The following is a 23,754-nucleotide window of genomic DNA, read 5'->3' as shown; positions in this document are numbered from 1 at the left end:
TGTTCTATGTTACTGACTTCATTTCAAGTCAGTCTGACTGAACTCCTGATTTGGCAGTGAGGTATTACACCACAATGCATTTTCACTACTGTTAGAAAAAGCTCACCAAACTTTAAACCCAGCAAAATTACCAAGGAAACCTTCTACAGATTAGGCTAATTCCAGGAGAAATAGAACCAAATTTCTTGAAAATAAATTATTTCTTTCTAGAGAAACTGTGTAAAATATTTTTTTTAAGAAAAATAACCCTGGAAATTAAGGCAGATAACACCCAACCTACAACATTGGTATTATGGAAGAAAGCCATTTCCAGGCATTTTAACTCAACTTAGTAAAGTTCCTTGGATCAATACACTTCATGTATGAAATATCCAAAATTTAAATACTGTCTGCCCCTCTGATATTATTTCTTTCATAAAGATTTGGGGAGCATCCTACATACAGATGGAGGCTCAAAAAACCTGAAACAACCCACACAAAAAATCCCCCCAAACAAACTAGATTTTCAATTTTACAGCAGTATTAAAAAAAAAATCACAGATTTTTTTTTTTGTTGTTGTTGTTCAAGTTCAACCTAAGAAATTTTGCAGATACATCTTCATAAGGTGGTGGGGTACTGCTAATTTAGTACTCTATTTTAAATAACTAGCTGTATTGTATAAAGGTCAAAGACAATCTAACCTAGCTCTCAATCTGCAATTTTTCTCAGGAGGAAAAAACTTTAAATGCTATGACTCTTTCCACAAAAGCTACTTTACAGAAGCTGTCTGACAAAATGAATTTTCCACAGTCATGAAATGCAAAATATACTGTCTTTTGCATCAGGCTCTCAAACAGTTGGAACACATGTGAGCTGGCACTAGCCTGTGAGGAAGCACATACACACATAGAGCACATAGATACAGCACAGAGGCATACACAGGATAATTCATAACATTTTCTGGAGGAAAAAAATTAATTTACTTGCCCACATAACATGGACATGGAGCATCTAGCAGAAGAAATCAAACTTCCAGTTTATTTTTGATGCAGACCCATGAGACAACTGAAGCAATCTAATAGCACAGCCCTATCAAAAGAGAAAATCCTCCCCACCTCTTTCTTTGTACTTGCCCTGGGACTCCTCTGACCCAATCAGAGGCAATCCAGCCCACTAAGCCAGCATAAAATTATTCCCTTATTTTGCTGGTTCAAATAGATCCAATCCATCCAATTATTTCCTACCTTACACAGCCCCTACTTTCAAATGTTTTTCTAAATAACACAGTATTCTTTATTTTAATTTATGTTATTGCATGGAGATCAAGAAACCCTAGTAGCCAAAATGTATTGGTCAACTAAGACACAAAATATTCAGTAAACAGACACAAAAACCAGAACCTACTGTATCACTGTTTTTAATTTCTCTTTTAATCCTTCAGTGGCTGGTAAATCTCCATTTTTATATATCATTCATTCTCAGCCCATTTTGGCAGTCAAATTCTCTCATCAATGTGATGACTGAAGCTGGGTTCCTGATTATAGTAGCTTAGCTTACTGCTGCTCAGAAAAACTGCAAACAATGGCAGGAGTTCTGCAGCCATACACAAACTGAAACATTAATTTTGGCTTTTGTTCACGTCACTGCAAAGTACATTTTATTAAAAAAAGCCAGAAGGAAACTATTTTTGTCATCTATGCCATTGTCATTAGATGCCAGTATTACAGCAACAGAAAAAGTAAAAAGATGATGAGTACTGTTTTCCACCATCCATTTCATAATTCTTAACATAACATTCTTATTTTACCATTAGGAATTTTTCTGTGCTTTTTGCTTATGCAGAATGACCCTCTCCAAACAATAATCTGGCTGAGAATGCATTTAACCTGCTCTGGTATGTAAAATGCTCACACTAACACTGGTAATAGAATCACATGATGAGACCCAATCCCAGACCGAGTATGAGAAGAAATGCATCCTTCTGTTTTAAATTCTTCTCGCTCACAAGATGTCAGTTCAGAATTTTACTTGCTATGAAATATCAAAGGCAAAAGAAGAAAGTCTCACTTGTGAAATGTGGTTGATTGAAGATTCCATGCGCCGGAGCTGGGATGCCTGGATATCCAGCATTTGGAGAACATTGTTGGCCAAAGTGTTGATCAGATAGGCTACGCTTGCTAAGGACTGTGTTGTGTAGGCTTTGGTTTCTTCCAGGGCTCGCTGCTTATCTGCTGACTGAAAATCACAAAGAAAAGGGTTATTTAGTATGAAGTCTTTCACACAAAGATTCTTGGAATGAACTCTTTTTGCCACTCTTTACAGACAACGAATTATACAAGTCAAACTAATTCTAAATGAAAGTTATTATTTTTCCACAAAAGCTACTACCTTTGTACTTTAAGAGTCTCTACACCTTCTAAGAAGAATTAAGCTCCTTTTCTTCTTGAAATATAGTTGGATTTTTCTTGAAAAAAGTTCAACTACTCATTCAGTATTTTAGCAATTTACTTGAAAAGCACTCAGATACCTATCCTAGATTTTCTACAGTTTAGAACTGTTCCATTTTTCTAAACTTGGTACTTCATTTATAACTCCTAACAGCCTACAAGGAGCTGCCAAATACCATATTCCTCATCTCTCCTAATAATTTAATCCTCAATCTCCTAATCGCTGTTATTACGAATAGTCATTCACAGTGAATAGACTATAATTATTCCCATAAAATGGTAGCTGAACACAATGCGAGAGGAATCCTTCTTAAAAAGAGTAAGTCCATGTTCTCTTCTTGAACATGTTTTGTACTTTCTCACATTGTGAACACTTTCTTCTATGAAAAATTAACATGATCCATTTTTCTAGTAGTAAAGCACCTAAAAGTATTTAGGCTATCAACAGACAAGATATCCACTGGAAATTAAAAAACATACATACATTTCAAACAGCATTAAAAACAATAAGCTAAGAATCTCATAGCTAGGGTTCTGTGTTTCTCCTTGGAAAATAGTTAATATCACTAAAATGTAATCCAGTAGAAAGAATACAGATTAAAGCACTGGTAAAATATACAACTAAGACGCTAAGAAACTCTCCAGTTTTCAAGGCTTCAGTATACAGTGAACTTCACTTTTAGGTGATCTTTAGCCATCTTACAGGCTGATGGTGCTGTTTCTAAAGCAGCAGTTAGTTGATAAATGTTCTCTACTCGCACCTGTCATTATTATACTGTATTTCATTATTTCCTTGGCTTTTTATATTATACACATAGGTTAGGTATCAAGATCCAAGAAATGTGCTGTTATTAAAGAGGGAATATAAAGTCATTTCACATCTTTCAGCACAAGCTGAATCTAGCATCCATTGTATTATATGGACTTTGAGAAGCACAGAAAGTAAGCATACCTGTATTTCAGGAAAACAATTCCTAGAGCTCACTATGTTTCCCAAGATCTTGTACTAAGATTCTTAAAAGAAGATTACTAGCTTTCATGGGGAAAAAAAATCCCACACATGTAAACACAGGCACAAGACTTCAATTAAATGCTCAGATTAAAGACACCGCATACTTTTTCTTTCCTGCCAACTTCCTGTGTCCATAAACAACACTGGTATCTTAGCTGGCCAGTTAGCTTAGCAGGCTGCATTGCTACCAGTTCCTCATCTGCTAGGAAGGAGCAGAGCAGCAGCTGCTCCTTCCAGTTCATACAGGAGCTGCCTTGATGGGGCAGGAAGGAGGAGTGCTGCAAGAATGAGCATTCTCACCATGTTTCTCTCCCATGAAGAAGACAAAACAAGACCAACAGAAGAAGGAACTGAAAACTTTAGGAGCTTCTCAGGGCACAGTATGAGGATATCCTCCAACAGAGCACAATTATAAATGCTGCCTTATATTCAACAATAAAGAAGTTAGAAAAATTATATCCTCAGATCTCATGTAAGAACTCATGACTGAACCAGCTGAGTAGTATGTCTTGTACATACAAGAGTTTGAAACTCAGCTTAAGGACACCCAAATGAAGATACATCAAGCTCTTCACCTCTATCCTCACATTGCTGGCTTGTAAATACACTCTTTCTTCCCCTCTCCCTGCTCATAGCCCCAGCTCAGCCTGCACACTCCCCTGCAGCAGCCACGCTCCACAGCCATTCAAACAATTTCTCAATGGCAATAATAAAAATCACCAGAAGCTCGCCTGTTTGGCTCTGCAGCTGCTGCCAATCTATTTATAGAAGCAGAAAATGCTGATTTCCATTAGGACACTGTATATCCAGAGGAGCTGAGTATAATCCAACACAGTATTTTTTCATTAATAGGCTAGGTGTTTGAGAACAAAAGGAAAACTACCTGTAATTTTAAATATTATGAGCCTCTGCTATGGTTTTATAAACAGAAAAAGAAGTACAAATATGAATCCATGTTCAGAGCTAGTCCTTCCAGGAATGTAACCTACTAGCTAAATTCAAGTCACCCCCAGTTCCAACCAACAAGGAACTGACTTCTCAAATGCAAAATGCATTAAAGATCCCATAAAACAATACTATAAACTACTTTGGAACTGTTATTAGCACAAAACCCCATTTGATTGATGTGTCTAATTCATGTATTTAGCTGATCACAACAGTTTTTTGCAGAACCCAAAAATCTCTGAGGCAAACTCCACTCACACTTGGCACAGCAAAACCGAAGTTTGAACTTTCTTCCTGTGAAGAATCGGTTCAAATTAAAATTACTATTTGAACCTACTACTGTCAATCCATTTCAAAGGAACAAAAAATAATTAGTGACAGCATTTTAAAATTATCATGTTTACCCTGAATACTTTCAAGAGATGAAAACTCCAATGACTCACAGCAATAGTAAAAAAAAATAGAATACTTAGAGAAAATTCCTAAGTTCCCCTGTGGAAATATAACAATAAATGTCAGTTAAATTTTAACTTGAAATGATAAGTTGTGTTTAGCATGAAATCCATCTTTTAATTTGATAAGTAGATTTCCAGAGACAGTATCTTATATGGTCCTATGTAACAAGATCCCTATTTAAACTCCAAAAGGACATCAAATTACGTTGCTTGCAAATGCTGCCGTGCTCACTGAGTATGTAGCTATGTAAATAAAGGGATTTCTGCTAGTAAGATAATGGTTTCAAGTTTTCAATAAACAAAATTCAAACATAATCCTCAGCAGTCTAAGTTCTGATTCTCCTGATCTTCCTAACACCAAAATACCAGTCAGTATGCTTCACATCAGACTGTAAGGCAGACAAAAACATCCATACCTACCAAAATTCTCTAGTGAAAGAAAAAAAATATCAAACTGCTAAGACTCTACAGTAATTTCAGTAAACTATGGAATACTGTTTCTCTGAAGAATATCAAAAACAAGAGAAATATGTTCTGTGTTCATTATAACAAAAAACCTTGCTCCTGTGGACACATAAGCATATTAACCAGTCCTCAAAGCCCTTCAGTTCTCAGAAGCATTGTGTTCAGCATGATCAAGCACTGATAGCAAGTGTTTTCAGTGCCCTGACCTAAGTTAAATGCCATGAAGCAGACATTTGAGTATCTCTCCATTTCAGTTTTTAAGTATCTTCAGCATTCACACAATAAAATTATTCATGCCTATGAAAAAATACAGGCTCATAACATCTATCCACACACAACTCTTAGGAAAGCAATGCTTTCAACCATTAGATCAGTTTGATCTGTATTTTTTTAATGGATAATAGCTACTGTTTGACAGACAAGTATTTTGAAACACTGCCTGCATAGGGATCCTCTCATTCCTAGACCTAACATACCCATTCCATTGTCTATGCAGGGCCACATGGCAGACTAAGTACCTGACCTAGTTATAACTAACTTTAGAAACAAATGGTTGTTTCAAACTCCAGTCACTTCCATTATCTTCCCTGACATGCAAAATTGCAAACACTACCCCTTGTAAAACTACATAGACGCCACAAAGAAAAGGTAAAATAATGTGGTGAATTATGGTCTGAGCAACTGTCATGGTACTACGGAGACTCAGGATCTACTTCCATCAGCAGTACCTGTCACAGGAGATGTCCCCAACAGCAAGTGCACACTCCATCTGCTATAGTGAATTAGACCAGGAGGCACATCCCAAATGAAAACCATCTGATCCATAAACCAAATTATAAGTTTTGCCTCATCCAAACCACTGCATAGCCAGAGAAACACAAGGAAATATACAATCAAGAATAAAGAGGGAAGAACTATCCAGAGTTGCTGAGCTTGCTAGAAAAGGAACAAGTGCTGGAACATCATCGCAGTTTTTCCAGCCCTCCACTACCTATACTTTTTCTTCACCAGAACTGTTCAGTGTCCTATGTTTCCCTTAATATTTTTCCATTAACTGTGTTAAGAATGCTGCTGTGTCTCCACCTCAAACTCGTAACTTTGACTTCTAACACAATGTTAAAATACTTGAGTTATCACAGCTAGGACATCTTCACAGCCTTAAATAGAAATATTTAGATCATGTCTTCTGTGCCCATGTTATGGAATTTCCAGGCGACAGCTTAGCATTTATTCTGTTTATCATTTTTCTCCACACAATGCACACATCAGGTGTTCATGTGAATCACAAGGCAGCATCCTTTTCTCCTGCTCTCAGCAGTAAGAGCACCATTTTGACTCACCACAGAGAGCTCATGTGATGCTCCTGCCAGCCACACATAGACTGGGGACAGTGTCAGCTACTACTGGGAGCTGCTCCCAGCCCCCGCTGCAGCAGGAAGTGGTTCCCCTTGCACCTGGACACAGCAGCAGCCATGGCTCTGCCCAGCTCTCTCCCGGAGAGTGTTTTCCATTCCTGGGAGCTTCCAGTACTGAAACAGTTATTTTGTCTCCATCAGAAAACAAAACAAGCATCAGCTACACGGAAATGCTTCACAGGATGAATCCAGTCTGAGAGCTACAGCACAGACTACAGTGACTGTACAAACTGGGGCTTTTAGATAGCAGGAGATCAAAGTCACTCAAGTCAGCTACAAATGCACAGACTTCACAGGCAGGCAGAAAAGCCATGTCTTACATACACAAGGCAGTAGTGTGTGCTTGCTTTCAGACACTGGAGAATTATTAACAGTTTCCACTTCCACATGCCAGTCAGTCCAACATGGGCACTAAATCTAACAGCTCAGGAACGATCATAAATGTTCACCTGAAAATACTGCTCAGTTTTTATTAGATTGTATAAACCAAATTGCTAGCATTAGAAATATAAATATGACTACTTTTCATGTCAGGATGCAGAGCCCAGGCATCACTTTTTCTTCCCACTCTGGAAGTTCCATTTACACTGCACAATTACACTACCAGATTTGAATAAGAAATAGCCTGGACTGCTAACTCTATAAAATATCCTTTTACTTTATGAATTAAATGTCTCAATGTTTATTCTCCTGCCTAAGAAAACACCAACTTTTATACAATAGAACACAGATGACAAAGAAGAAACAAATATTGAATGGGGCAGATGAGAAAATAAAACATGCAGTAAAGTAACCAAAATGAGAAAACTATTTGGCTGTATGATTGGCAAAAGGAATTCTTACATGCATATAGAGCATAAAATGCAGGGCTAGAAAGAAACCAAGAATTTAAGGCATTCTCCCACCAGAAGAGCGGTCAGCCAAATCCTAGTGATAAGGTCTGTTATGTCCCTGTTAAGAAGAAATTGAATAATTTTGTACAGAAAAGCAGCTACTAATGGATAGAAAAATTCTACAAAGAAAAAATATTATGGTAGGCAATGTGAACCCCACAGTAAGATTTACAAAACATCAATCCAACTAGGTAAAACTAGATAAAAGAAAAAATGCTACCAAATGGTCAAAATGCTACCAAATTAAAAGGAAAGATTTCAAAGATGGCAATACATTAAAAGAGAAAAATACATTTCCTATGAACTGGAAAGAGCTCATAAAGACAGGTCTGAAAGTGGTGCATGAAAGGAAACATTAAAAGCTACTGGCTATTGTAGCTAGGTTTCTTTCCTGCTACAATGAAAAAAAAAATTTGTTATTTATCCAGTACTCATCATCAACTTGGAAATTCACAGTTTGCAGTTGAGCAAACAAGACTTTATACAAATTCTACTGGATGAGCCAAAAAGTCTCAACCTATCAGTTGAGAAAGAAACTGTGTTTCTTATTACAGAACAATGACACAAGTGGTTGCCTTTAATATCAATATGACTACAACAAAAAATTCTTCCAAGATTAATACTTAATGTTGAATTGAAAGGGGGCGAAAAGATAGAGCTTTTCATTCCTGAGGCTACTGTCATTCACATCTTTTAACAAACAGAGTTCTGAATGGAAAAAAAATCTCAATTCATACTCAAATCAACTCTTCAAGGGATTTGTGCAAGGGATTTATGCAGTAATATTTAGGCATAAAAGTGGAAGCTGAGGTTGAAGAGTGTGACACCAGACTAACTACACAAAAAAGTATATCCAGAGTACACTAATCAGGTCCCCAATACATAGAGCATCTCTTGCTATTGTTCAAAACAGTAGTGTTTAGTGAAACAAACTCATATATGTGATGAAAAAGTAGTGGTAAAATATTAAAAATAAGACAGAAGATTAGTTTCATTGAATGGATGTAACAGTTGTTTCTTTTGATTACTGTTAACACAAACCCAAGCTGGCATTTGTCTTACAACCAGCCAGCAGAACCCCTCAGGTTTCTGCTGAGGTTGCATCAGCTTCAAGAAGCCTCAAGAACAAAAGCTGCATGCTAGAGTTCAACAAGCTTCCATTATTCAGTACAAAATGTGTCCAACTGTGATACTGACAAAGCACACTTCAGTTTTCCTGTGAAAAATAGATTGAGCTCTTATATCATCCTTTTAATTGTTGCTGAATTCCTTGAAGTTACTGAAAGCCTCATACATAATTAAGTATTTTACACACTTTTATTCAACTGCACAGATGGCATTTGCTCAGCCCATCCAAGTGCTTTCTGAGGTCCTTCCGTGAACTACAAAAAATGATTGAGAAGAAAACTGAGCATCATTAATCCAATAATTAAGTCAAAATCATGCCAAAAACTTACATAACTGTCAGTTAAAAATACAGTCGTTTTCTGTTTTAACAAACTGGCTCATTAAATACTTGCTAAAGAGTGTCCCTCCCTCCTCTTTCACTGCCGGAACTGCTCATTCCCAGGACAGAAAACATCTACTCACCAATTCCTATGGAGCTGGTCTCTAACACACAGGAGAAACAGGCACAAAGAAGCAGAAGCAATGACTGCCATGTTAGAACAGAAGGAAATGAGCTCTCCCAGAGTTTCAGAAAAAACAAAGGGCCATAGAGCTCTAAGGCACTTATATCTGTGGCACCAAAAAAAAAAAACCACCACATTTCCCTTTTGGATGCAGAATAATTCATGTGTTCTATTAGTACACATGAAAACTCAGTCTACCTATTCTTTAATATAACCAAAACTGCCCAGTACCTGGAGGTGGAAGTAGAATTTTTTTTTGTTCCTCTCAATTTTTATAGCATTATCTCTCTACTATTCATCTCCATGTGCAAAGGTCTGTCCCTGTGTAATTTCTTATTCATGATTATATAATGAATATATATATAATTATTTCTATATATATAATTATTTTAGAAAGACAAAAGGCTGGCTTCGTCACTTGATTACCCCACTCAAATGCATACACCTTCCTTTTAAAATTAAGAAGAGCTCATAGTCATTGCCCATTTACACATACTCTGCACCCTAAATATTATTAATTAATCAAATGTTAGGCAACATAAGCAAACAACATTTTGGACACAAATGGGAAACACTTCTCCACACATACCCTGCCACAAACCCACTCCTAAGTTCTCTGACAGCTTTCTATTATTCTGCATTCAAAAGAAAACATGAGCAGCAAAGTACACTGAGGCCATGAACACAGGAAGCAACAAGATCATTGAGACTGGTAATTTGGCCTACAAATTAGTAGCAATGGCAGCTCTAGAGTTTGGAGATGGAATATTTTTATTTCACAATAATTTTAGCATAACGTTACCTGAATATTAACTATAATTAAAGTAATCTGCTTGAAAACTCTTTGTCAAATCTGTGAAGAAAGGAGCAGAGCATCTCAAGTCTCCTAGTGACACAACTCTTTTTTTATTAATGAACTGCTCTCAGAAGTGACAAGACACAGTCTAAAAATCAGCACTAAATGGAACTTCACTTGTGGGTGGACCATCCAGGCTAAGACAAAGGATAGTCAAGCACCCAAACCATCCCATTTTATCAGTGTCTGTAAAGCTGAAAGGTACATACCTTTTTCCACAACTGTATCCAAAGCTCTACTCAACATCTACATGAAAGCAATTAACTTGCTGCTCACACAAAGTGGATTTAAAACTTAAACACCTTAAAATGTGAACATACTGAAGTAAACTCTTCTCTTTACAACTAATAATGGGATTAGGATTATTCTCACAGCACTGTGAATTCTGTATATCCTACATTTAGGAAAACACATGACCTTTTGATCAGAGATCACACAGTAATCAACAAAGCTGTGTAAGGAACACAGGCATTTAGGCCAAACACAATCATTACAGAATATACTGGGTTTAGAATTAAGAATGTATCAAAACCACCACTAGATTTTATAATTCAAACAACATTCAAAGAGCAAGTAATAAATAGTAGTATTTTAAAAAGTAATTTCCAAACACAAGGTTAATTGCATTCATCTTATTATACTAATATTAATATCATATAAAGTTATTCACATTTTAACAAATTATTTATAATTACAATTAATCTTTATTTATCTGCATACTAATAACACGCATGCTAGCTAAAGAATATACTCTTACTATTCATACTCCAGTAAAGCCTTTGACATCAAGCTATTCTGTTTTCCAAACTATTAAAAAACTGTAATGATTCACTAAATGTCACTAGAATTTCTTGATTACAAGTGCAACTGCCTAACTTTTAAGCTATCTTAAACTCGATGTCAATAATCTGCTGCAGTCTTTACAAGGTCATTTGCATTAAATTGCAGTCTTTTGTTTTCACTGCCGTAAATTTATTTGATGTTTTCAGTTTTGTGCTGAGCCTCAAAATGTAGGTTTGATTAACAGCTAGGAAAGCTACCTTTCAAAGAAATACACACAGAACCTAACCTCCTAAAATGAAAAGCTGTTTTTTAAAATACATACTGCATTCAAGGCCACCAGTGAGGGTAAAACTAGCTCACTGGTTTGAGATCTATGACAGCAATATCAGTCTACTCTACCCAAGAGAAAAACACAGCAAACGGGAGCTGTGGACAAGCACAGCTTCCCTGACAGCTAATCACCTGCACCACTGTTTCCATACTGCCTGCATCACTGCAACAAATCGGTCATCTGTTTCCCTTAACCATCACCAGAATCAAACTCTGTATTTATTTCCATACATTCACAAGCACAGCAGACCAGTTTTCACACACAAATGCCCTGCTCTCATCAGATCGTGCAAGTTCCTGTTCCTTGAGAACAGAGCCAAAGTCCTGTTTATGCAAAAATAATAGGGCATGATGTATTCAAACAAACATATTAGACAAGGTTATAAAAAACTTTTTCAAGGTACTTTTTCAAGTACCACAGTTTAAAATGATGCATCACAAATTGTATGACAAGAACAGTATGCTAGCATCCAAAGGCATTTACATCTAAAATACAGTTAATATGTAGTTATGTTACTAGTTACTCATCACTGCTGCACAGCATTAGACTTTGCTCTTGGCCGAGAGGAAGCAGCAGTGATGGAACCTACTCCCCTGCTCATTCTGGGAAACCAGGGGAGGTTTCACCCCTCTCTGGTAGCTCTTCTGCAATAACACAGCTGAGAGAAGTGGGTCGTTTTCCAGTTCCTGCAACAACATAATTATCGTTGGAGTTCCAGAGACAAGGCCAATTTTGGCTTTAATAGCAACACAGTATCAACACATTTGTGGCCATAAGAGGCTAGGCCAATACAAATGCACTGAATTAAGAACCTCAGATACAGCGAAGATCCACAGGCTTAACTGTATTATCTCATATACCTGCTGTTCTACAATTCTTCATTCATCAAGGATGCTTTAGTACGCAGAGGTTTCACCGAGTTTATGAGTCAAAATCATTGATAAACTCAAATTTAGTTTTACATTTACTTAATAAAAATTAAGCAAGAGGTAGCATTTGCAAAAAAATTACTTCCTATGCAAATTGGCTTTCACAAGTAAAAACTACAATCATATAGTGATTCCATTCTGCTGTACAAAAAATGCTTTTGCACAAATTATTTTCTCCACTATCAATATGAGATGAACAGACCTCTGTCTCTTGAAATCTGACAAAATCTACCATTTCTAAGAAAGGATATCTACTTCAGCTTTACAAAATATTATCTAAGCACACGGGTTTATGTAACAACTGAGTTATTTCCCAATTTTGCCAGTTTCTTCCTTCCACTATAAATTCTCAATTCAATTCATTACATAGCAGTGATTGAGGTCAACTAATGGCTTTGATTTAGAATCACAAACAGAGTGATCTGTGGCAGCAGAAGCAGATTCTGCTTCCAAGTATCCACTGCCAGACATCACAAGCTCATAGCAAGGAAAGCTAAGTAGGACACACAGGCATATCCTCCACCATCACAGCTTACAACCTAATGTTCTCCTCTTCTCCTCCAAACAGTCAGATAGATGCAGGACACCTATAATTGCCAGGGTGTAATTGCAGCATAGCCGGGGAAGATACACACCCTATTCAGCCGAGAGAGGCTGGCAGGTGTGGAGATAACACCCACATCAGTTACCACAGCAACACAGAGCTCCCCGGCACCGTCCCACTTCCTCAGGCACTCAAAAAGACTGAGTAGCTCAAGGAATGCAAGCTGCTGGAAAGCCTTTCCTCCTATCCACGGCAAATGCAGTCCTGTTATCCTCAGAATTCTTCCCACATCACCACCCTAACTAATACAAGTCTTTCAATTGCTATTCACTTTCTCTACTTCCTCACATGAGCAAGCCCCAAAATTTTATCACACTAGAAGTTACACTTTAATTTAACAACCTTTGGTAACTACGGCTAAAAAAAGCTTGAAGAGAAGTAAAGAGGCATAGCTGTCAGGTAACATGAGTATGCCTTCCAAAGACAGCAGATAGAGGGTTTAAACTAAAGGGGGGCAGGAATTTGCAGAGTCACTCTTCGTTTTCTAGGAAATAAAGATACTTGAGGATTACACAGATTCCTTCACAATGATCAGTTAACCTTAAATTTGAAATTATTCTTGCTTGGCACTTTTAAATGCTGCTACCAATTCAGACATAATGAAAGAAAGGAACTGTCTTCAGATCCATGCCCACAATCTGACAGAAAAGAAAAAAAATATTTTCTTTTATACATATCAAAATAAGAAACTTTCACACAACAGCTGCAATATACAATATTCCTGTAGGAGGCAAAAGAACCACTGGCAGCATACCCCAAAACCTAGAGATTTATGCTAAATTAGCAGAACCTGGGTGAGCTGCAGTGGCAGTTGATCACTCCACAGCACAGAACGAAAGAATCCGAAGAGGTTTCCCTCATTCTTCCATGAAGGTTGCCAAGTCTGTCCCTCTTTCCCGCATTAAAACAAGCAGGACAGCTGTCCTTGCCTACTGCAGAACCACTTAAAGGCCTAAGTCTCTGACCCCTGCAATGCCACACACGTGCCAGAGTGCCATCACCTCAAATGCACATTTGCACCCCGTTACATGACCAGACACCAACATATTCTTGTCTGACTGACAAATCACAACAGCCCACACAACTCACACTTCTTCCTTGCTGCCACCGTAAACGCTTGCCAGAAAGAGAGCAGAAGCAAGCAACAGGCTGATTTGTTCTTGATATCCATGTTCATCTTGCTGAAAGCTGACCTCTTGGACAACCCACCTGCTGAAGGTGGTGGCAACACTCAATGATACCCAGTCATAACTGACCCATGATAGAGATTAACTAAAACCACCATGATGAAGCGAAAGTTAGTGAAAGTTCACCCTGAAATCTGAAAATCAAAACCAATGCCTTCTTATTAAGTAGATTTGGTCCCTACATGTCCCGAGAGAAGCATCTGCTCATTTTTCTGACAAAAAATGTTTTTAAAATCTTGTGCTCCTGTTACCATAGCACTGGACAAAATACAATATTGGCTGAGAATGGGATTCTGGCTTCCTATGCAGAGACAGTTAGCCAAGCCCAGATCTCCATTCTGCACTTACTAGAGAACATTTTAGAAATATAAAAGTCACCTCCTCAACTGAGGAGTCCCAATCTAATTCCCAACAGTAAACTGCTAGAAATGAAGATTTTCCAGAGCACTTCTTCATGCTTGTAAGAGAGTTGTCAACAAATAAAAAAATCTTAAGGTTACAGGAGGTTCTTAATTTAAACTAGGCTCAAACTTTGCTATGCTGTTAAAATTTAAGAATCTCAGAAAATAAACAGAAAAACACCCTTTTCTGCAAGCACTGTAAGTAGCAATTATTCTTTTTCCCAGTTTAACAAGCAGTTTTGGTCCATTTACTTCAAAATTATAAGTAAACCTTCTGTCAATTGCTATGTAGCTCGAGAACAGCAAGCTAAGTTGCTGTATTCAACCTGCAGTATGTAACTTAAAAGCATAGCATCAAATGTTCTGTAATTATTTCCAGCAAGATCTCTATTTTACACACACATTTTCTAAGCATGACCTACATTTACCCAAAGAGAGTCTGTTTCATGCAAGTGGTAACTTAGTTTCTAAAAACAATATATGGCCATTTTACATGTATAAAAGGATGTGCATTTGATTTTTCATATCAACTATATTGCAACTGTAATACAGTAACCTCCATCCAATTTAAATACTACTTTTTTCTGCAAATTACCAAGTTACTTTTTTAAGAATTAACAAGTATCACTCTGAGTTATCAAAAGCAATATGCTTGATAACCAAATCCAACCTTGGCAAAGTTTTTCTCCACATACAATAGTTCTAAGATTCCCCAAAGCAATGCAGGTCACTGAGCCATTTCAGAATTTCTCTTTAACAATATGGAGAGTTTTTTGTTTGGTAAAAAAAAGCCAGGACTTGGAACACAAACTACCCAGAATAAGGGTCTTACTGCTTAACTATAAAGGCCCATCATTCAGAACATCCATCAGGATGAACTTGAAGAGACCATATTTTTTTGAAAATTCCTTCAGAACAATATCAGAATTTCATACAGTAAATGTTTAAATCTGCTGTCTTAAAACAAAGCACTAGCATTACCTAATAGCCCATGGACCCCCGGGCAGAAGCTCTGTAAATTCTATAAGGTTGCTTTTATGCCTCCACACAAAGAAAGCAGATGATGCACCAAATACATTCTTTGAATCAAAAGCATTTAATAAACTTAAATGAATACAACAAACCTCATGAGAATGACTGCAGTACCAAACAAGAGCTTCTATTTCTAAAATGTTTGAGTTCCTTTGTTCTAACATTTCAACGTCAGCTGAAGACAACAAACTATAACTCATGTGAAAAACACACAAAATTACATGAGGACATTTTGAAAAACAAAACTTCAGCAATATCCCAGTGAACAACCAGGAGAAAATCTCCATGCAGGACATTGTGGAGGCAGCAGCTAAGGACATAGTTCTTTCAGAACACCTTCAAAAAATCAATCAAGTTATTTGGGATCCAAAAGAAGACAGCTCTGTAAACCTGGAAGCAATTCTGAAATGAAAAATAAGCACCACATACCATGGTACAAGAAGGTCTACAAAGTCTGTCCTGGAAAAGGTGATTACCATAAAAGCTTCAGAAAAGGACAGAGGAATGAATCAGACAAACACTCTCAAAGTAGTAGAGAACATCTGCGATACTTCAAAATTCACAGCTGCCCACCTCTGCACACATATTAATGATGTTCCATACCTCAGCTTCCACTAAAGCACTTCTGTAACAAAACAAAACAAAAAAAGACCATCTGCAGGTACTATCTTATTTTACCAAAACAGGTGAAGTAATAATTTTTCTTGTCTCTGTTTATCTAATGTGAGCCAGATTTTCACCAGGCACTTTAAGGTTTTTTCATGTACTGATTTCAGCACTTACTGGGGCTGTTCTGCCCAAGACCTTTATAAACATTCCTTAGACAATCCTATATCAGACAGGATGCATTTCTTTAAGAGCAAATAAACACATTTTTCCCCTATATTTATATAATTTTTACTATTTTCAATATGTATAGATTGATAAACATTCATGTTGGACAGAGAAGACACCATGAGTCACAGACATTTCAGCAGACGATAAAAATGTACTGCAATTTTTCCCCTACAACAGCCACATCCAGAGTAGCCCAGTAAAACTTAAGACCAGGATTTTCATTAAGTAAATAAATACATTATTCTCCTCAGCATTTTTCAAATGCAAGAGTTTAAAAAGTCAATTTTTACAAACAATTTTCAAAGAAAAGTCATCTACAGACTACAGTTGTCTCAAATAGAGGAAACACTTCCTTCCTGCTATACAATCTGAATTCAGGGACACATATTTCAGAAACGAGTCATTTTAATCCCGCAGTTAAGAATTACCATGCTGTTCCCCACACAGGCCAAATTCCATCATCTCTAACTAGAGCAGCAGCAGACAGCTTTCCACGTGCTGGGAACTCTCCCAATGGCCAGAGCTCTCGGCCCCAGAACACATCCCGAAGGCTGCACGTGCTGCATGCAGCGCTGCGGACAGCCCAGCCCACCTGCACGGCCAGCATGCACCCACTGCACTGCACTGCACCGGAGCAGTTGTCACAGCACGCAGGGAACACAGCACTACCTGGGCAGTGCTGCACCAAACTGCAGGAATGAAAACTTCCACCATGGAAGCTGAAAGTGACACTGCAGACTGGTGAAAGAACATCAGACTCCTCTCACAGTAGTTTTATGCTCCAATAGAGGATATGAAGAATCCCCATGACTGTGTTTACTTTCACCATAATTATGACACAGGCTGAGTCTCAATCTTCACTTATTCACCAAATTTTAATGTTCTTCTTCTGACAACTCTGAGGAATTTGTTGTAACAAAAACAGAAATGTCAAAGAAGTGAAATGACAAAAAAAAGAACATTTCAACTGCTGAATGCTTTTTCTATGCCATAAAAGATTCTCCTGCCTTGCATTTTTCTTTCTAATGTGAACTCATTTTCAAGTTGTCTCAACAAATTGTTACAACTATACATTCAGCAAGTTCTACTACCATCTGAAAGAAGTTATCTCTACACCTTCATGAATTAAAAGTGCTGCATGAATGACCCGTTCATTTGACAAGACATGCCTAAATAATATCCCCTCTCTATCCATCCAGCCATGGCAATATAAATAAATAAAACTATATATAAAAATATATATAGTTTAATATTTATATACAAATTTTATATATATATAAAATATATACATTTTATATATATATTTTTATATATATATATATATATAAAAAATATATAAATAAAACTATCCTGAAGAGTTTCACAACATGAATCCTAGGTTTTAAGACAAAGAGGAACAGAGAAAGCACAAATTTCCAAGCTGCTTTTCAGACAAGCAATTCTCTCCTCCTTCAAGAAGGATCTACCAACTGCATAACCTCTAATCCTCCACCTTCCTAGACACAAGCAGTTGGATTTTTTTGTATCACTCATCTTCCAGTCATTTTACTGAATAGTTTGTCCCTAAAACTCACGAAAAACCACTCATATTCCTCCTACAATTAGCCAAAGAAAACCATGCAAACAATTCTTGAAGGACTGTGTTCAAAGCCTTAAGGGCGCATGGAATCCAGACCAAAATGAACTCCTTCCGCTGCCTGCACACAAAAGCTGTACTTACTCTGATTTGTGAAGCACAAGATCTAGATATGACATCACGTAAGAGCTGTGCTACTTAAAACCAACAGAATTAGATGTAAGAAGCTGCCTGCTCAAGTTGGAATCTGGTCTGTGCAGAGGCACAAGCACTTACCTGTTTAGCACACAGGAAAAAAAAACAAGCTAAAAAAGAAGCTAAATGTAACAGAATTCAATACTCTGAGACTTTACCAGCGGCAAATAAATCTCATTCTTCTCTGTGTCCTTAACAAAATCTACAACTAAAAAAAAAAGATAAAAAAACTTTAGGGAAAGTAAAACACATGGAAAATATTAACCTCTGCTCATCATACGAAAACAAGGGAAAATCGCCTTCTCTTTGGTGAACTTTTAAGGACAGCCTTTACAGACACAACTGGATTATTGGCACTGTATTCTCCACTTGTTCTTTAATGAAAAAAACCTTTTATATGTGTATAAATGGTTAAATAAGTTATAACTCTACATTAATTATCCAACTGGTGATGGAATGAGACAATTCATAAAAGCCTGTCTTGCATAAGGAGTACAACTTACAAACCATACTTTAATGAAGGGTCTTAAAATGGTACAAACATCTCTAAGAAGCTCATCACACTAACAAGCTCTGTTTCCAAGGACCTGCATTTGGTGGACAGATGAGTATACAAATGAGAACAACAAAAATTAGAGGTTTACCCCTCCCTCTTGCTCCAGTTATCAAAAGTGCATGTATTTGCAGCACATACTGAATTACTGACTCCAATAAATGCAAAGACTGCATATATATATTTAGAAAATACAAGATGTACATTTTAAGCAGATAATAAAATGGAAACAATTTACAATAGTTCTATTAAGTCGTTCCATCAAGTGGTTATAGGAGTGTCCTCAGTTTGGAGAGTATTTAAATTATTATCACCACCAGACAAATGTAATAGCGATTCAGAGTCTACTGATAACTTTCTACCTTCTATTATCCAAATTGATTAATTTATACAGATGCACATATAGTCAAAGAATTACCTCTTTCTTTCAGGAATGGACTGTTCTTATGACAGGGCACTCATTATAATGTGATAGAAATGTTTCAAAACCAACACCCTCACCAATTTAGGCTGATTACACACTACTCTTTGATTCAGAGATTCTGCATGCTCAATCATTCTGCCCCTTCTGAGACAGAGTCACTTCATGGGCATCACACCTCTAAGGACACAAACAGCAAGAGGCCTAAATCTTTGAGGCTAATTTCTGAAATCACTAACAGGAATAAAGTGAGAAAACTGAGTATATCAGAAAACACTGCAGACTGATTTTTCATAAATAACAAATAAATGTACTGTCACAGTTTCATTCTTCTCTACAACTGCTTTCACTCCCAGTACACTAGTTATTAGTCATGGTGGAAAAAGCCCATTAATTTTACTACCACCATTTCAGCACACACATATATACTTCATCATATAAAAATAGCTCTCTTTCCTACAAATGAAATTTATCTAGATCTTATTAAATTGACATGAGTAACTCAACACATTAATTCCTTCTCCTTGGAAGGCAAATCCAACACCAATTTGTGCAAAAAGCATTTCAAAGGATCCAGGATATATCATATTCAGGATACAGAAACTACAGTATTAAATAGAAGCAATATCCCCAATAATCCAGTGAAATGAATTACAGTGGACAGTGCAAAATACTTTGTATAAGAGACATAAAACTCCATCATGGAATAAATGCAAGGCAAAGGAATATGAAAGGAAAAGACAGAACTGCTTATATTCTCATTATTTATTTAAAATGTCTAGCCTTTCTAGAATACCATTAAATCCTAAGCCTTAGCTCATAGCAATAATTCCATAGATTAAGTAGCATTACCTCTCAAACTTAATTTAATATCCCTGTACTTTACCCAAGAAAAATGGGAAACCAGTGTACATAGTTGAGACTTTTCAAAATATTGTTTGAATAATCCTATAATTCATTACTTTTCTGTCAAAAATAACCACTCCTTTTTTGAGCATCTTCTCATATTGGCATTTTTCAGCATCTCTGAAGCCTGTCATCCACCTCAGCCTCTTCTTTTGCTGTTAGCAGTGTGAGGGAGGTTGACTTTTGCTTTTACTATTTCTCATCTCCTTTTGGCTAAATATTTTTGGGTTGTCCCTCCACAGACCCTCCTTACAGATAAATGTATGTCACTAATAAATGGCTTTGTACATTTTGTTTGTTAGACACACTAAAAGTTTGTGTTTGAACAGAGATCAGACTCAGAAATACTATTTCAGCTAAGTTGGTATATTCCTGTCTGGCAGAAGCAGCAGTGTCAAGAAGAGACTTTGTTCCATGAGACAGACTCTACAGAACATCAAGCAGCTTTCGAAAGCCCCACATTACCCGCAGATTATGTGTACCAACTCTCTCCTGTTTAACAGGTGGCAGCCCCACTGCTCACAGTTTTCACGGGGGGCCACAGAAACAACACCTCACATTTGCACTACAGACCTTCAGGCCCAAAAAGCAGCACTGCTGCTGCTGCACAAAAGTTCAAAATAACTGCATTTGATAGCTGTATCTTGATGAACTTCTCACTTACCTTAAACTGTCCATCTAACAGCTTACTGCCTCAGTCATTCCCTCCTCCTCCCTCACTCCACACTCCCCCCATCCCTGAGCAAAGCAATGGCACTGCTCCTGTCAGCAGGAAATTCACAACAAAGTTACAGAATATCCTAATAAAAACATTTGCATCTACTTAGAAGAGCTTTTAAGAAAAAAAAAATAGTAAATTTATGAGTTGGCACAAAGCTAGCTTTGGCTGTGTGTTATAACCAACACAGACAGGCTACTAAAACCCCAGACCAAGTAATATCTGTTCCTCATCCTGCATTTCACTGAGCATAAAGCAACTTCATCATGGTAACACTACACCAATAATAATAAGGCAAGCACTTATTATTATTCAAACTGAAATATCATTAAGAATGCATATTAGAATGACATCTACTGGGAAATAAGCTACAGGAAAAATGGAATAGCACATATAGAGCCTATACTTCATAGTATATAAATTGAAATTTGACAGAGCAACTTAGTGACACCTGAGAAAAAGAGAGATCTTAATTTCTCACTGAAATAGACACAACTCACCTGCAAAAACATATTAGCTCATTCACTTCAAGAAAGAATTGCCAACCTAACTAGTGAGAGCCCTGAGAAGAAGAAATGCTCCTAAATTCAGTGCGCTGTGATGAGGTTTCATCTATTGACTCGGAGTTTTGCTTCATAAAGCAGCCCAATGACTGAAGTTCCTGGTAGGGATATCCAACAAAATTGAGAAAACTTAGATTACTAAGCAAGAGGTCAATTTCAGGTGTGCAATTAAGTGTGAAAACAGCATTTGAAACAAAATTTTTAAAAAGAAAAAGGGCCATCAGCCTCTAGACATAGGTTCTAGTGAATAAATCTGCCACAAACATGGTATTTTAATCAATGTTTTTCATCAAGCAAATATTCTGCTGAACACTACAGAGTATGATTTTACTTGCTTAAAGCACTGACTGGAGATGCTCTTGCCTTACATAGGCACCACTTTCTGCTTCAGCACTAAGCCACAAAGATTAATAACTGTAAACTCAAGTAAAACACAAGCAATGGACAATAAATTTCAGAAAGCTGATTAACTGCAGGATGCAGAAGCTTTCTACTCTGAATTAAAATTCTTGATCAATATAATTCAATAACCACAGTCTGAAAATAAACTATAGAAGGGAACAACCAGAATGCCACTTGTAACCAACATTTAGTGTCACAACATTTATATTAGCAACTTGCATATTTACAAATTTTATTTTCCTACCTACACATACAGTATTACCACCAGCAACTCCAATTACCACTAATAAAATGGCTCGTGCTGTTTTCATACCCACTCAACAGAGGATCAATCCAGCCCTTCCTGAACTCCAGGTTGAACTTGTGGCACTAATAATTGCATTAAATTAGCTTTCCTGGCAAAACACAGCACAGGTGATGAAAAAGGAAAGTAGACTGGTTGAGTAATAAATTCTTCAACAACTTTGCCAGCTTCACTGACTCACTTAAAGGAAATATGTCCTAGATTATCCTCACTGAAGTTCCCAAACCTAACAAGCCACTTTATTGGTAGCCAGGTGGCTGCAGGAGCAGCCTCTGTGGGAGGAGATCAGGAGCTACCCCCACACCAGACAGAGCCAGTTCTAAGCCAGCTCCAAAAGAGCCCCACCAGTGGCAAAAGCCAGTCAGCCATGCTGGTGGCACCTCTGTGCCAATGCATCTACCAAAGGGTAAAGATCACTGTGAAGCAGCTGTGAGAGGAGTGAGAAAAATGTGAAAGACACAACCCTGCAGACAGCAAGGTCAGAGAAGGAGGAAGGGGAGGAGGTGTTTCCAGGCACTGAAGTGGAGATTGCCCTGCAGCCCATGGAGAATCCCGTGTCAGGGCAGGTGGATATGCTCTGAAAGAAGCTGCAGCCTGTGCAGAGCCCACAGAAGAAGCTCCTGGCAAAAGCTGCAGCCTATGGAGATATGTCCATGCAGGAGCATGCTTTGGGCAGAAGTGTGGCCTGTAGGTCACCCTGCTCCTGCAGGACTCGATGCTTTTGGGAAGAACCCATGCTGGAGCAATTCATGAAGAACTGTAGTACATGGGAAGACCTGGTATTTGTGCTCCAAAGTGTTCTGGAGCACTTTGTGAAGGACTGTACCCCATTGGAGGGAGGCCATGTTGGAGAAAGCCTGAGAGGAGGAAAGAGCAGCAGAGACAAAGTGATATGAATGAACTAGAGCATCCTCCATTCCCTGCTCCCCTGCACCACTGGAGAAAGAGTTAGTACGAGAGTTAGAAATGAAGGAGTGAAATTGAACCTGGGAAGGGAGGGCTGGGGGAAGGTGGGTTTAGTTTTGACTCTGTTTCTTGCTGTCCTACTCTATTTTTAATTGGCAGTAAATTAAATTAATACTCCCGAAGCTGAGAGTGGTTTGCCCATGACAGTAATTTGTCAGTGACCTCCTTGTCCTTAACTCAACCCATGAGCTGGGTTTGGTTTTTTTTCTCCTTACTTTCTCCTGTTGCTCAGCTGAGGACTGAGAGTAAGAGAACAGCTTGGTGGGCACCTGACTGACTTTCAAGCTTAATCCACCACTGCATATTCAAATTTAAAATCACACAGTTTACATGAAGTCCTACCACAGGCTGATGGACAAGACATATCCATGTAATATTCACTGAACTTAGGAGTGAGACAGTATAGCACATTGCCCATGTATTCATTACTACTCTTTCACAGGTTTTTTAGAGTTTGAACTTGTTATCATCTTCCTGAACTTCTGGATTAATATTCACTGGAGCTAATCAATATCCACTTTCATGCCTGCAGAACAAGTGTTCCATCAGTGCTAAGATTAATCACCCCTTCACTGATGCTGGATTATAGAATAAACAAGCTTAGGGAACAGAAAGAGCAAAACCAACTTTCCTCTGATATTCACACTTCTGAAAACTAAATAGATTTTACAAATCTAACTCAGTCACTGCTGTTAAGGTGGTATACATCTTCAGTAAGTTGAAGAGAGATAATTCTTGAACTTGTTTATAAACCATATTTCCTGCAATTCCCTGTATAATTACACAAATTATATACTGGTACCAGTCATTACAAGTGAGTCCATGGAAATTTCCTGTTACTAAGCTGCGACCATTAAGTTGCTGTTTCTAAAGACTACCATTCCTGTAATTTAAAACCAATATGCTAAGAGATGCCTTATTCTTTTGTTCAGCCTACTGAAGATGCT

At 37.5% G+C, this 23,754-nt stretch overlaps 1 protein-coding gene across 6 annotated transcripts in view; it reads right to left on the bottom strand.

Annotated features, from left to right (window-relative positions):
• Positions 1 to 23,754, bottom strand: part of ABI2 (abl interactor 2) — a 63,633-nt gene that overhangs the window by 35,684 nt on the left and 4,195 nt on the right. For all 6 annotated transcript variants that reach the window (XM_084208822.1, XM_084208824.1, XM_084208823.1 and 3 more), the window contains exon 2: positions 2,048 to 2,215. In XM_084208822.1, the coding sequence (XP_084064948.1) occupies positions 2,048 to 2,215 (168 nt within the window). The remainder of the gene's footprint in view (positions 1 to 2,047; positions 2,216 to 23,754) is intronic.

The sequence above is a fragment of the Fringilla coelebs genome (assembly GCF_963513975.1).
Source record: "Fringilla coelebs genome assembly, chromosome: 7".
Classification (NCBI taxonomy): Eukaryota; Metazoa; Chordata; class Aves; order Passeriformes; family Fringillidae; genus Fringilla; species Fringilla coelebs.
This window is presented reverse-complemented; position numbering and strand designations above follow the sequence as displayed.